Here is a 13,194-nt window from a genome sequence, read left to right as displayed (position 1 = left end):
TTTTTTCTTAATTTACCTTTTCAGACCCATAGTTGCCAAAGCAGCAGGTGAAGTCATCAAATCCCCAGCAGAATGTTTTGTTCCAAAGAGGAGGAATCAAAACTTTATTTTTTTCGACGGCCAGAACACCTTTCTCAGTATGAACAATGTGTCCAACAGCTCCCTTTGAATATTCTAAAAAGACAGAGAACGCATTTCATTCTATTGTTTTTAGAACACGAAGGTTAGCTTATTGCCTTACGCGACTTTGTGGTGAGCCGGCAAGCCCCACAGCTGGGCTCAGTGAGTGGTGGCCAGGTCCACAGAGAAACCCACTCTGCCACTGCAATTCTAGGCAAGAGCAGAAACTGCCCTTTTGAATAAATCCATGCAGAGAGGGAGACTGGCTCCAAAGAAGGGGATTTGACAGCACTGCCATTAAGCTTCTTTTGACTGGCAGACTGCCTTATGCCATGAACTAGAGGATGCAGGGCATGTCACCAACAGCCTCTGAATTACAGCTGCAGGAGCCTGCTACCACCACAAGGCTGTGTAATGCAAACACCACTGCCATGGGATTAAAAAGTACATACACTGAAATTTTCCAGGATTCTACATCTTAATAATAACAGACTAAGAAGAAGATGAAGACCAAGATAAAGAGGCAGAACATATTTACTTTGCTGATGAATATAAAAAGAGAGAAAGAGAAGGGAAAGCAGTGAGTATTAAGTTTTAATTTGATATATTCAGAATGCTGAAGATAAAAAAAGATTTAGATGTCATAAAAAAAATCTGCTCTGAACTTTACAAAATAAGTTTCAAGATCTCTCATGAACATCATAATTTTGAGAGGATTCATGTGGTGGCAGGAGATGACCTTGGTGTCCTTTCTAACTCAGGATTATCCTGTGATTCTGAGTACTTTGAATGTTCATTCACATTCCACAAATATCTTACAGAAGGGATCTTGGTGCCAACTCGTGTTAATTCATACAAGACTGTGCAACTATTTCTGTACTCTTAAAAACTCAGATTAACCCCATTTAAGAATTCAGCACTTATTAGCTCAGAAAATGGAGCACAGCCCCTGCTGCACCTTTGACTGTAACTGGTGAGAGCTTCAGGTTTTGCAGGCTGCTCATAAATGGAGGAAGAATTCCACTTGATTGAAAGGACAGTACTGCTTCTCTTCCTGATGAACTTTTACTCTGAACAGTCCTGGGTGGATGTGGCTTAGTGAAGAGCTAGAACAAAGGAATGAAATTGAAAAATACATATCCATCAGCCAGGTTGCAAAGGAAACATCTATTTAAATCATTAATCATAGACTCCAGAACTGTAACACACAAATCTCTTCATTAAATTCAGATCATCTTCTCCTTATCATCCCATTTTTATCAGGCTACAACCCTTAGACAGGTAGGAAGCTAGTCCCAGTGATTTGGGAGAAGAGAGAAGACTTTAGGTGAGAATTTAAGCTGCCTTTATTTGACTGTACTCAGCCCCAGACTAGTGATTACTCATGTGACTGTACAGAAGGAGCAGAACCCAGATTTGACACCACAGCTGTATGGTATGTGACAAGAACAGCGTATTTAGGGAGTGAAGAAACACAATCTAGAGAACTATACAGACCTTATTTCAGCAGATTTAAATCAAAGAGCATCTCTAATCTAAGTTGCTTGCTTTCCAGTTGAAATACTTCAAGATCAAAATAAATTGTGCTCTCTGCCTTTCCTCCTACTCTCATGATAAAATGATACCTGCTTTGGTATCTGACCAAAGTTGCTGATAAAACCCAGGATGGTGCTTTTAATCAGGGGATCTTTGATGTTGTTGAGATCCATCTTGTCTCCATAGAAGTAAGGATGGTAAGTGTTAACTGCTTCCACAGCAGCTGAGCCTTGTTGCTTGTGGCCAAAAATCAGGTCTATCCAGCGATGCAGGTGTGCACTGACATAGTCACTTTCCAGGGCCTGAAACCAAAGAAGATGAATTAATTCATTAGAGCACATTCATTACAGATACATTATCACTCCCTGCCCCCTGTTAGAGACAAATTCTCTGCAGCACTCACTGCTGTCTGACAGAAGCTTCAGGACTGCCTGGCTTTCACCAATACACACATTCTGTAATCCTTACAAGGTTTAAGCAGAAAGTGTTGCAGAAACCAGATTCCCTCATGCTGGAAAACCTCAGGGTCTGTTTTTTTTGTCCCAGTATAAGAAATGTCTATTTTTGCCTGACCAGATCTGCAATCCAAGTCACAGGCATATGAATTAACATAACCAGAAGAAATAATTACTACTGGAGAATACCATAAGAGACACTACAAGGCAGCACACATCCAACCCAACGTGGGCTCCCTAGAAAACTGAGTGATCATAAATGAAATTTGTGCTTGCAAGACCCAGACAAGTTTACAGGCAACAGCCACAAGTTCAAGTCAAACCTTTGCCCATCTCCAGATTACTGAGCCTTATCTATGAAGCTTCACTAAACACTATTGCCCCTGCTATCACCTGCAATCACCAAATATTTGTACATTCCCCAGTGGCCTTGCCCAATGATTCAAGCACCAGTGGTAAGCATGATTAAAACTACTCTCCTATCTCCATATCATTTGACTGTATAATACTCCCTGATGCTCAGTTAAAGGTCTCCCAAACAGGCCATCCTACCCAAAGCACAGCAGAATTAAACACGCTAATGGGATCCAGAACAATGGCTCATTTCACAGAGCAGACAGTGAGCCCAGTGCAGCTGGTTTAAATGACCATGCCCACAGCTAAACAGCTCACAAGGCAGCTCAGAGAACAAGTACAGCATACAATTTGACCCCTGCAAATAACATGAAAACACTTACAAACCAACTCAGAATTCATCCTTTTATTAATAAAAGCAGTTTGTGCATGAATTACAAACTATACGTTTTGTCTGGCTTCACTACCAGAGCAAAACAAAGCAACAACACAGGTGCAACCATGCAGTCACTCAGTATTTCACTGAGCACTGCGACATGCCCAGCAAGGGAGAGAGAACTGTAGTCTAAAAAGAGAGTAAAAAATTACTTTATGTAGACCTAACCTGTAGATTCCTAACTTAATGCACATGAAACAGGGAACTACTCAGACTTATCTCCAGATCAATCTTTGCTCTCGTGTTCCTTAAAGAAATAGCCAGGTTTCACAACAGTGTTGACCTGGATCTTTTTAGTTCTTCAAACTCTGTGAAGCCTCCTGAAAAGGACAACAATGCCAGTAACATCTAGTACATCTAGTATTGTAGGTGATTTCAGAAGAGAGAGAGGCTTTTGCAGTACAGAGCTTGAGACCTCTAACTCTTCACTTCAGGATTAGACAAAGCTTTCCCAGGCAGCCTAATCAACTAAATTTCCATGGCAAGACTTCTTGCACCCTCCTGTGCAACATCTGGTGCTAGCTATGGCTGGAGAGAAAATACTGGACTGACTGTACTTGAGGTCTGATCAGGCCTGGCAAATCATTAAGAATATGGGTCTATAAGCATGATTTTCACTTGCTAAACTGCTCCTCTTTGAGATTTCAATTAATTTGTACAAGTCACATGGCTTAATAATCTGTGCCAATGTTATCAAACAGTACAGCTTGGTGGAAGCAGGTCTGCAGAACACAACAGCTGGTAGAGAGCACCCAGTACCCACATTACATGCACTGTGGGGGCTTTACTTCAAATTAGATCTAGTCTGCTCCCTCAGGCTGAATGCCACCAGTGGCAAGAGTATACCTTAGGTGCACAACTGGAGCACAGCTTTTGGTTTTATTTCATCCAAAACTAATCTAGTTAACAATCAGAGATCTCTTTACAATGAGAACAGAAGCATGCTATGCAGGGGTGACTGACAGATAATTTCAAAACTGCACCCTTGCTCCAAACTACAGGGCTAAAGCAGATGGTCCCATTGTATCCAAGTGCCTTCAGAGTGGCCAGCATTACACAAGAAAAAAGGAGCAAAGCTCAGAATTTTACACCCAAATAAGCCAGAATGTAGGAGACCATGCTTCCCTACACTTTTCTTTAAAAAATAACAGTAAAAATTGCAACAGCTCTCAGGCATCTATAGATTTCTGTTTTCAGTATTTCTGTTAGGAAAGGACAGTATCATTCCCATATTTAGCTAACTGGAAGACAGAGATTAAGCACCTTGTAGAGTTACACAGTGAGCATGAGACAGAGCAGAGGAAGAAACCAGAGCCTCCAAACCTACACACCTTCTTTAGAGTCACTGGGGAACACCAAGGAAGAGTTATGTTCTTGATGGCAGTGGCCAAAACCTACATGCAGTGGGTAGCATTGAGCTGCTTCACTGCAAGTGATGGAACTGGGCACTCCTTAGGCTCAACTCCGTGCAATTTCCGTGATGCCTAACTCAGTAATACCCATTACTGTATACATACAGGAGCCTGAACAGTCAAAGATGTTACGCTGAAATGATTTATTGAGAAATGCCCTTATTACTACTGACATACTCTCATTTCATCAGACATATCTACTCGCTGTGTGCTTGTCAGCCCAGTAACACTGAGTTATACATTTAACAGCTACAGAAATACAAGGTAAATCAACAAACATAGATTCTGTGAAGTTACTTGTAAGTTACTGAATACAAAGTAAGTTCAACATACTGGTTTAAGTTATGTAGCAACACACCACAGCATCTAGCTACTAAGCATGGGGACACCGGAGACTTGCTAATAATAATAATCAGCTGTTCACCCCACTGTGTGACTTGCTACATCACTAATTCACCAGGTAATATGCAGACATTGCACATTACCAGGAGCCTGTTCTCTTAAAAGTGGTTTCATAGAAGAAACCACTTTCTCCAGGATGGATTTACAACCTGGAAACTAGCTTATAAAGGATATATTTAAAAAAAAAAAAAAAAAAGAGGATAAAAAAGGCTTTGTCAAACATGGAACTAGGGCAAGATTGCTGACAGCAACCAGGTGGCTGTGGGGACAAGAAATTGTGAGGAGAGATAAGAACAAATGAATCAAGCAGACACATAGAGGGAAAGGAGAGACATCTTAAGTATGAGGAGTGGAGCCAGAGAAATCCCAAATATAAAGGCATGGTGAAGGAGGCTTGCACATAACACCATGCACATGAAGATAGTCACCTTCTAGTTCATTTCACATGAAATAAGGTATTGGTAGATAAGAAAGGAATGAAATAAAGATTCAAGAGAATACCCAAGAAAAACTGGGAAACAATTCAGTAGTACAGAGAATGACAGAAAACATTAGCCCTAAACACAGTGCAGAAGTGCAAAGCAAGGGATATAAAAGTAATGGTAATTTAATAGAAGAATGGCAGTTGCTGTCAATTGTGAAGTAAAAAGTGGAGAAAAGAATATTTAGAAGACAATAATGAGTCTGATTTCTGTTCAAAACAGGAATAAAAGTTGATACAGTCATTAGGAATGTCAGAGACAGGATTTAAGAACCATCATATGGGGAGATAAAATAAGGAAAGGCTTATTTGAAGATACTAATATAGAGATGATCACATCCACTTTTGTGCGGTACAGTCATGTAATGAAGAGATTACAGAATAAATAATAGGCTACTTGCTTTGTCACGTCAATGCTAACACACAATTGCCACACAGCTTGTACAAAGCAGCAACCCTTCAAGCACTCACAAACACACCTTGTTTATTTCTCCCCAGAAGAAATCTGATGAAATAACGTAGATAGATCCAGAAGGGGCAGGCAGTACAGCCCATTCCATCATTAGCTCTAACAGAGACCTACATCACAGCATTCAGCTGCAAATTCTGTGTTCAATGAAAAATCTTCATACAGAATTGCCTTTGCACTCATTACTACATAGAAATTCCTACACCTATCCTGCTAACTATGGACACACCAACCGCAGTAAGTTTCAGGGCCTTACATCTATTAGCATTCAGATTGTCAAGGCTGACTTTATTAAAGGCAGAAACATTAGGCTTTACTCCCATTAAAACACCAAATTAACCCTAAAATATTAGATTTTACCTCCCTCCCACTCCCTGCCCCAAAAAATGTAACTGCAGTGCCAGCGTGACTCAGATGGAGGAAGGTAGTTTCAATACACACATAGCTGGTTAGCAACAACACAGAACTGCATGCATGTGAATGTTACATGCATGCATTAAGTTATGTTCACATGCTCTTATGGGTTGAGATCAGATCTGGGTCTGTGGCTTGGATTTAATTTCATCCAATCTTCAGAGTTGGTCTTGAGTGAATTGTCAGGCAGACAAGCTAAGTCCAAAACACAAAATGAACTCCACAAAGGCAGGATTTATTTGGGTGTTAACCTTTCTTTGTGACACTAGACTTTAGGATTTCATTTTCAGTGGGAATCAGTTCAGCACTATGTCCCAAAACACCATATTCACTAACCTGTCTGTGCAGGAGAATGAATTTATGGGGATCTCCATCTGCCCAAGGAGGAAGCTGCACATCTCCCAGCACTGTTCCATCCTGCATGCAGCCTTCAGGAATTAAAGGAAGAGTTAAAACCAAGAATCACACACACTGCAAATAGTAACAGCTTTTCCAAAACGGTGAAGTCAAGGGGAATTTAGGTGACTTTCACACAAGCAATTTCAGATTCTAAGCTATAGTGTTACAGAACACTGAAGAATTTTTTTCTCCTTGGGTGTCTGATCTAGTAATAAAGTACTGAGAAGATGTAATTAATACAGTAAAGATATACATGTCCTCAGCACAAACCATTTTAGCCCTGAATGCAAACTCAGACAAGACAGACCTGTTGACACAACTTTTTTCTTATACATAATCTCACTGGACTAACTCCCAACTATTCCTGCTAAAGCAGCCTCTAGGAAGGATTTTGTTCTCAAATCCTTTGCAGTCTGATTCCTTTCAGAAGGTAAGCATAAGTTCTCAAATCAGGACAAGAGTTACACAACTGGATGATCTAAGTTAAGGCTTAAGTCTGAGACTGCAAGTTTCCTAACAGGGCAGTAGTGAACAGATTTGGGTTATTGGATTAACCTATTGCAAAATCTTTCTATTTATTTGTTATCAGTGAGATTCTGGTTCCTTCTGTTTAATACATTCAGGTCAATTTCTGGATCTTGTTATCAGCCAGTCTCTGCTCCTTGGTCTCCTCTCAAAGATGAAAATGCCCAAATTCTTTACAATATTTTAACAGCCTTCTAACATTCATTCCCTACTCTGTCCTTTTTAATGCATATTTCACTCCACTGAGTTCTTAGGTACAATTTATAACTAGATCTCAACATCACCCTACAGGTCTAGAGACAGTGTCCACTCATTCAGAAGGGACTGTGATACTGCTTGATGCCAGGGATGATGTATCTGGTTCATAAGACTTTTAGAGAATCTTTCCAAGTGATACTGAGGTCACGTGTGGCAACATTAAGCACCACAGACATCAGATTTTAAAAAGACCTTTCATCATTACCATTTAGCAACCAATCCATCTCCAGAAGTCATATTAATATATATTTCATAGCCATAGAAGTGAGGTCCCTTCTAGCACTTACCAAATTCAAAGTGATTGGCATTGGTGAGGAACTCTGGCAAGTAGAAGAATTCAGGGATGAGCTCCCTGACATCACTCATATTGTCCCTCGATGCTGATTCCCACGTGCTCTTGACGCTATGAAACATCCTGTCTGCAACATCAAAGCTCCCACCCTGTAAAATGGAGACAGACAAAAAAAGCCTCCATTGTGAATACTCTGTTAAACAAGAAGCAGATACAGAATTTCAGCCAATTCTGCAATAATCATCATATTTGATTAGGTCTCAAGAAAGATCTCAAGATCTGTCCCAGGTCTGTTTACTGCCTCAGTCCCAATTTGCAGACAGGTAGATTAAGAATACCATACAGCTTGGAGATTGTGTAGCTTGTAATAACCTGGAGGCAAGCAGAAAAAATCTGCTTGAAAATATCAGCGTAACCAATATTAATGCTTCTCAATGTAACCCCTTTCATCAAAAAGTGGTTTCTAAGCAGTGAACACAGCTTTGGTTTTCATTTGTGATCCAACGAGTTGTGCAAAATCTTAAGTTCAATCTTCTTGAGAAGATCCAGGCAAGCAGGAAAGGCCCAGTGGGCAGGGGATAGCTGGAAAGAAAACAGCATAAAGAGGAGAAGAGGGGAAGTATGTCTGAACACAAGGCTGAATTTCTGCATGTGGAAGGAGAAACAAACTACCTCAAGTCTTAAGAGCTTTTGAATATGTTTACTTTAGTAACAGTCAAGCACTAGATAGCAGCACCCTTCTTAGTCTTAACCACTATTACGAACCAAGACCTTTAAATAAACAATGACCCAGTAAATGAAGGGTATATGCTTTATGTTGGAACTGTATTTCCCACAGGATTTTCTAATGGGATTTCAGATACACTATGAATTTCTGAAAATCCCATGTGCACATCTGTACAGAGATCCCCACATTGAACAAAGGATGTATTTAACAAGGTTTTACAGTAACAGAAATAACCAAATAGACAATCAGTTTCTGCAGATCATCTCACTGAGCTTTTTAGAATGAGCAAGTTGATTCAGATTACCAACAAAAGCTAACATGTATTCTAGATGTAAAGACCCTGTTGCTGTTTCCCCTGAGGTGAATTCTGAAAGGACTTTGGTCCAGCCTCAGCTCTAAATGACAACATAGTTCTGCTTCACCTCCTTGTGAAGCAGAGGTTCATGTCCTTTGTCCTTATCCCACCAGCAATTTCATGTCCTTCGTCCTTATCCCACCAGCAATTGTGAAGCTTTCCCGCACCCACTGAAGGGACTGAGCAAAAAAGTGGCTGAAATCACATGAGTAAGCCTAGCTGGAGTTAATCCGATACACAAGGTCATCTTGCTCTTGATCATTATTAGAGAAGGACCCTTGGAGTCAAATTCAAATTGAAATTAAAACAGAGTAGAAGAAGCACTATAAATAAATCAACAGCTAACAAGTATCTCATTGAAGCATATTAAAGGGCTTTGTATATTTAATCTACACACAGTGCGCTGTGTCTGGTGGTGATTGATGCTTTTTCATCTTTTTTTGCAGCTTTTATGAGAGCTGATAGTAATCTCCTGAGAAACAATATGATTTGTAATAAAAAGATTACCTGTATTAAATAAAAATAATATATACATAGGAAATGCTGTTAGCGCGACAAATCTGGTTAAAGATATTACCACCACGAAAAAATGTGATTTTTTCCCTGGCTGTCTAATTCATTTTAGGGAAAAGTAATATCTTTAAAACTTAAGCCTGTATTATTTATAAAGGAAGCAATAACTGATTTTCCCATTTCCTATATTAATAAATTTATTTGCATATATTTATATCAGAATTAATGAGTTTTCTCTCTCTATGAATGCAAAAAGTGTGCTGAAAGGAAAAAAAGAACCAAGAATTGCTTTATGCGTTTAGATTGCAAGTCAACGTAAACTCTCTTACAGCTTTTCTATAGCTAGATACGCTAAGTCTGTTTTCTTTCCTGTTAGTAGAGGCCTTAAACTATGACTAAAGAATACTGGTGAAAACATGCTTTTCAAAACTATAGTGCGGTACGTAAAAGGCAGTTGGTCAAAGTGATCTCTAGAATGAAACTTTAACTCCACACGTTCATAAAACTAAGCAATGCTGAGTCTTTTTTTTTTACAGCCAAAGACATCCAAGTATTTCTAAGAAATGCTCACATAGGTGCAAAGACTTACCACACCCCCTGAGATACAATTACCTGCTGACAGTGCTTAAGTGACTGCTCAACAGGAAACCTGTTCTCTGTAAGTATCTCAGAGGGGCAAACATCAGAAGGAGGATCAGCCTGCTAACTGAAAAGCAGCAGTGGGATAAGAACAAAAGGGAATAAGAAATATTTAGATGTTGTACTACATGACATGGTTTAGTAGGGAAATACAGGTGGTAAGGTGGATGGTTGGACTGGATGATCTTGGAGGTCTTTTCCAACCTTGGTGATTCTATGACTCTAAAATACAAGGTGAATCACAAGTGTTACTAATTACTGAGCCCATGAAGCCCTAGAATATCTTTCCAACAGAAAGGCTAAGCACAGAAACATTTACTATGCTTTTGTGATATGATACCAATTCCTGAGAGGAGTTTTATGAGGTACCTAAGAAGGTAACTGCAGGAATCAATGGAAGAAGATGTACCAGTCAATGCTTATGCGATGAGACAATCTTTCATCCATCCTAGCATAATATGCAAAGTATATACAAACTTTGACCTTCAGTCAGATTTCAGTACACTTAAATAAATTGTGAAATACAAGAGTTTGCAAACTCCTGTACACTGACTTCTTCTGTGGCTACGTGCAAACCATGTATCTGAATGTAACAAACAGGATGTCTTGCAATATCAATTTTCCACAAGGAGTGCATCCAAGTACCTGCCTTTCCTGTCATGTGCATTCAAGAAAGGCACTTTGGGGTTATAAGTACAGCTTTTCTGATTTTTAAGATGTGGAGAGGCTTTCCCAGCTCCTGACTCAGCATCCTTCCAAGGCTTTAACTTTGGGAATACTTTTGCAATATGCTCTTTACTAAGTATAAAGTTTTGCCTGACTGCATCTCACATTTAATAATTCCTATGCCGCAGTAGGACTGGTCACCTACAGGAAACAAGCTCAGCTTAACGTGTAGCAGTAAAAGAGCAAAGGAATGAGAACGAGAGTTCAGCAGTTTTAGTGAATCCATATCCAGATAATGTTTTAAATGCTTTAGATCTCAGCAGTCTTTGAATATTACCATCCACACAGAAACGCCAGTTACCTGCTAATTACACGAGCACATTCATGAAGCAGGCTAAAAACTGTGCCAGTGAGACATAGCAACCTTTATCATTTACAAGAAATAGTTGCTCCACAGTAATACATGACTGCAGCTAACATATGGCTCACAGAGCATGATGGTAACCATTGCCTCAGGTGGTTCGCTAACTCATCATCTACTGCTGCTAACAGCTGATATCATAGGGCTCATTATTTAATTAGCATACTGTTTTATTTGTATTAGCTCATTCTGAAAAATTAGAGAACAGCTCAACAGCAAAGCTTTTGGAGAGCTGCAGGACATATCGCCAGGCCTTGCTATATGAGCAGCCTCTGGAAAATTCTGGCCCAGCTGCCTCTCTCACATTGCTCCATGAACAGAGATAAACTTCAACAAGAGATCTCTTAAATTACACGTTTGACAATGTGTCCTCCTGGTAGAGTCTGCTATAACAGAATGAGTTACAAAAATGAGGGCAACAGATGTCTGCTGCAGCCCAAGTTGCCCTGCTTGTGCATCACCAACAGCATGAGGAGAGCAGCCAGGAAATCTGGTGCCCCTGTATGCTGACTGGCTGGGAAAGACAAATGCATGGCTCAGTTTCTCTAAAGTTTAATTCCATAGGAAGTGCTTTAAGCACTGAAAAAAAATGATGCCAGGTTCAGAACAAGTAAAATCAAAATATTCCTTCTAGGGCACTAGATCTCACTCTACTTCTACTTCAGATACACCATTCCCATGACTCCTATCATACTCCAGACAGAGACTTCATTCTGCCAGCTCCAAGTACTTACCAATAGCCATGTTATTGTATGAGCACTTGAGAGTTTGACGACAGGTATTCTAAGCGTATCTGCCCCAAAGTCAGAAGGTAATGTTCAGAGCAATAGCAAAACATTGACTTGGTGGCTAAATGTCTCTGCAATCATAAAATATAACACAGAACCAAAACAAAATAACCCTTGTGCATCATTCTGTTTCATCAAAATGTTTCCATTGAATTTAGCAGACAACACATAGCCTTTGTTTAACCCAGAGTCCACACAGAACGGATTAGAGATGGCAAAAGAATGAATCTCTCTTTGTTACATGGTCATCATAGTGTGCTCCATGATCACAGAATGGTTTGGGTTGGAAGGGACCTTAAAGACCACCTAGTTCCAATTCCCCCTGATGTGAGCAGGGTTGCCAGTCACTAAATCAGGCACTAGATCAGGTTGCCCAGGGCTCCATCCATCTTGGCCTTAAACACCTCCAGGGATGGGGCATCCACAACTTCTCTGGGCAACCTGTTCCAGCACCTAAGGAGATGTAAGATGGAAGCTATCTTCCCCTTACCTGCAGAGAACAGAAGGTCTGTGTAAATGGCTCCAACCGAACCAGGTAAGATGCCACTATAATTGCTGAGGAATAGTGAGTACAGTAATGGCACTGGGCTGACAGGTCTCCTGGAAATTCAACACAAAATCAGATTTCAATGGAAAATTTCACAATTTCAAGTCCATAACACTTATTTACTATGGCACAATTCAGTAATTCTTTAAAGTAGATGTGTTCAAAGGTGTGCAAAAAGCACACCTTGCGTATCCGTATTGAACATGGAGTTATAACCCCCTGTGTTCTTCTACCTTGCCTCCTACCTGTCATTTTCTGATGAATAAGGGCTTTATCCTCTTATATCACCACGTTAGTAATGAAAAACGGCCTTGATCTCTGGAGGTCAATAGTTTCAATGCCCAGTTTCCTTCCCTTATTGTAGCTGTCATCAGCTATACTGCATGTAGCAGTCTTCTACATGCAGTTTAGCTATCAGAGAAGACTGATGCATACAACTTAACTAACAGAGCAATCTTTTCTCTGACACTGCCTTCTGCTGTTGTGCATCTTTCTGCCCAAGGGAAGAAGACAGAATGCTGCAGTGTAAGGCACATAAGAAGGAAATGTTGGCAGGAGGGTCATTTCTCTTTCAACCCTCAAGCACTTTGTATGCACAGAAGCAAGTGGATCTCCTTGGTACGATGCTTTCCATGACTACAGTTCTGGAAAGACCAAGGCCAATGGAAAGACCATTTGCAAGCATGCCTTAAAGCCTCTGCTGTCTGTTAGCCTTCTAAAATGCTCACCTTCACTCTTCTCCACTTCCTTGTAGCGCTGGATGAACTTTTGTTTCCTCTCCGTAGTTTGTGCTCCCATCGGCTTTGACAGGTCCCGAAATGTGTGAGGATTACTAAGGTTTAGAGTCTGAAATGCAAAAAGAACAAACGTTTTTTTTTTTTTTTTTTTAGAACACAGACTAAGGCATCATGACCATCTCAGTGACACTGGATGATCGCAAAGCTGGTTTGAAGTTCCACCTGTACAAGGATGCCACAAATTCAGT

General features: G+C 40.2%; 1 protein-coding gene across 5 annotated transcripts in view; it reads right to left on the bottom strand.

The window, feature by feature from the left end:
- WDFY4 (WDFY family member 4) overlaps positions 1 to 13,194 on the bottom strand; it is a 118,919-nt gene that overhangs the window by 13,942 nt on the left and 91,783 nt on the right. For 4 of the 5 annotated variants that reach the window (XR_001467130.4, XM_015288425.4, XM_015288428.4 and 1 more), the window contains 7 exons: positions 12,938 to 13,055; positions 12,153 to 12,262; positions 7,549 to 7,702; positions 6,416 to 6,507; positions 1,746 to 1,958; positions 1,079 to 1,226; positions 17 to 174 (listed from right to left, as the gene is read on the bottom strand). Coding sequence is in view for 3 of the 5 variants with exons in the window: in XM_015288425.4 (XP_015143911.2) it covers positions 17 to 174; positions 1,079 to 1,226; positions 1,746 to 1,958; positions 6,416 to 6,507; positions 7,549 to 7,702; positions 12,153 to 12,262; positions 12,938 to 13,055 (993 nt within the window). In the remaining 2 variants the exon portion in view is untranslated. Of the gene's footprint in view, positions 1 to 16; positions 175 to 1,078; positions 1,227 to 1,745; positions 1,959 to 6,415; positions 6,508 to 7,548; positions 7,703 to 12,152; positions 12,263 to 12,937; positions 13,056 to 13,194 lie in introns of those variants that run through there. The other variant, XR_005861169.2, reaches the window with a different exon arrangement.

Source organism: Gallus gallus, chromosome 6 (assembly GCF_016699485.2).
Source record: "Gallus gallus isolate bGalGal1 chromosome 6, bGalGal1.mat.broiler.GRCg7b, whole genome shotgun sequence".
NCBI classification, from domain to species: domain Eukaryota; kingdom Metazoa; phylum Chordata; class Aves; order Galliformes; family Phasianidae; genus Gallus; species Gallus gallus.
The sequence above is the reverse complement of the archived record's forward strand: the minus strand, read 5'-3'. Positions and strand labels throughout refer to the sequence as shown.